At 49.7% G+C, this 1,856-nt stretch overlaps 1 protein-coding gene across 2 annotated transcripts in view; it reads left to right on the top strand.

Moving 5' to 3' along the window:
- The window catches only part of Plin3 (perilipin 3), a 14,137-nt gene extending 12,604 nt beyond the window's left edge, over positions 1-1,533 (top strand). The window contains exon 8 of one of the 2 annotated variants that reach the window (XM_021149340.2): positions 435-1,533. In XM_021149340.2, the coding sequence (XP_021004999.1) occupies positions 435-776 (342 nt within the window). In that variant the 3' untranslated portion in view covers positions 777-1,533. The remainder of the gene's footprint in view (positions 1-434) is intronic. The other variant, XM_029471042.1, reaches the window with a different exon arrangement.
- The last annotated feature ends 323 nt before the right edge of the window (positions 1,534-1,856 follow it).

Here is a 1,856-nt window from a genome sequence, read left to right as displayed (position 1 = left end):
TAGCCCTGGCTGTCCTGGAACTCACTCTGTAGACCAGGCTGGCCTCAAACTCAGAAATCCGCCTGCCTCTGTCTCCCAAGTTGGCTTGGCTTTAAGATAACAGCTGTGAGCCCGGCGCCACATCTGGCCTCCTAGTGCCCACATTGTGGTTTGATTCGGGGTTTATAATTTTTTGATTTTGGTTTTTTTTGTTTGTTTGTTTTTAACTTTTGCTCTTTGGCTTTTGATTTCCCTGCCCAGCCCCAATGGCTTTCATCTCTGATAAGTCTAGATTCCAGGCATCTTCCAGTGTCTCTGTAAACCTTAACTATTCTGAAAAGGTTATAGGAGTCTGTCTCCTAGTTTCAAACTCAGGGAGCCAAATTCTTGTCCTCCAAGCTAGGCTCTGCACCCTACTGGCCCTCAACACCCTCACCCCATTCTCCCCCTTCCAGCAGGTGGAGGCCCGGGCACTCAGCATGTTCAGGGACATCACCCAGCAGCTGCAGAGCATGTGTGTGGCCCTGGGGGCCAGCATCCAGGGCTTGCCCAGCCATGTCAAGGAGCAGGTCCAGCAGGCCCGCAGCCAGGTGAACGACCTTCAGGCCACCTTCTCCGGCATCCACTCCTTCCAGGACCTCTCAGCCGGCGTTCTTGCCCAAACTCGGGAGCGCATAGCCAGAGCCCGGGAGGCCCTCGACAACACTGTGGAGTACGTGGCCCAGAACACTCCAGCCATGTGGCTGGTGGGCCCCTTTGCTCCTGGAATCACAGAGAAAACCCCTGAAGAGAAGTAGGGAGAAGGATCAGGGCCAGCATCTATCTGGCTTGGCTACTTTTCCCAACAGTCCTATTGCACAACAGGTCCTCCCCTACTCTGAGTCTGAACGATACATGTGTTTAACCTATTCCCTTTTTCTAGAATGTTCCAGGGGTAAAAAGATCCAGAACATTCTAGAAAAAAAATGGTTTTTTCCTAAAAAAAAAAAAAAAAAATGAGGGTAATGAATAGTGATAGCACAAGTCTGTCATCCTGTGTCAGCACTATGGTATAGAGGCAGGAAGGTCACAGGTTCAAAGTTCAGCTGCCACATTGCAAATTCAGTGATAGCCTAAGCTACATTAAGACCTTGTCTTGAAGTAAAAAAAGGCATAGTTATTTTTCACTCCGGGTTTCTTTCCTACATCATGGCCCACAATAGCAAGAGCGATTCTTGTTTGTTTGTTGTTTTGTTTTTTTCCAAGACAGGGTTTCTCTGTATAGCCCTGGCTGTCCTGGAACTCATTTTGTAGACCAGGCTGGCCTCGAACTCAGAAATCCGCCTGCCTCTGCCTCCCGAGTGCTGGGATTAAAGGCGTGTGCCACCACGCCCGGCTAGCAAGAGCTTTTCTAACAGACCCTGATACCTGGCCCAAGAACCCAGCAACTGTGACAGGATAGACAGCTGGGATGTTGCAGTTGTTTCAGATGAGAAAGTGAGGGCTGAGTACACTGTTCCTCAAGTCCTGGGGCTCAGTCTTGCCTTAATAAATTTTACATGCATCAGAGGCCAAGTGGATGGTGTATATGTGTGTTGCCTTCCTAGGAGCTGAGCTGCCCTGACATCCCTAGAGACCTTCTTCCTTCTGTCTCTACTTTATGCACAGTGCAAGTCTTCCCATTTCGAATGTTGGAAGTGACCACTTGTGACCCTGTGGGGACAGCAGGAAGGATCTGCTGCCTACTTTCCCTCCGTCTCTGTGATGTATGGAGAAGGGTCAGTGTGACAAGTTGAACCTGCTAAATATGCCCACAGTCTTTTCCCCTTGATCTCAAGGTCATCCCTACTCAGAAGGTGGGGACAAGAGGATCTGGAGTTCAGGGTCATCCCTGACTA

The sequence above is a fragment of the Mus caroli genome, chromosome 17 (assembly GCF_900094665.2).
Source record: "Mus caroli chromosome 17, CAROLI_EIJ_v1.1, whole genome shotgun sequence".
NCBI lineage: Eukaryota > Metazoa > Chordata > Mammalia > Rodentia > Muridae > Mus > Mus caroli.
This window is presented reverse-complemented; position numbering and strand designations above follow the sequence as displayed.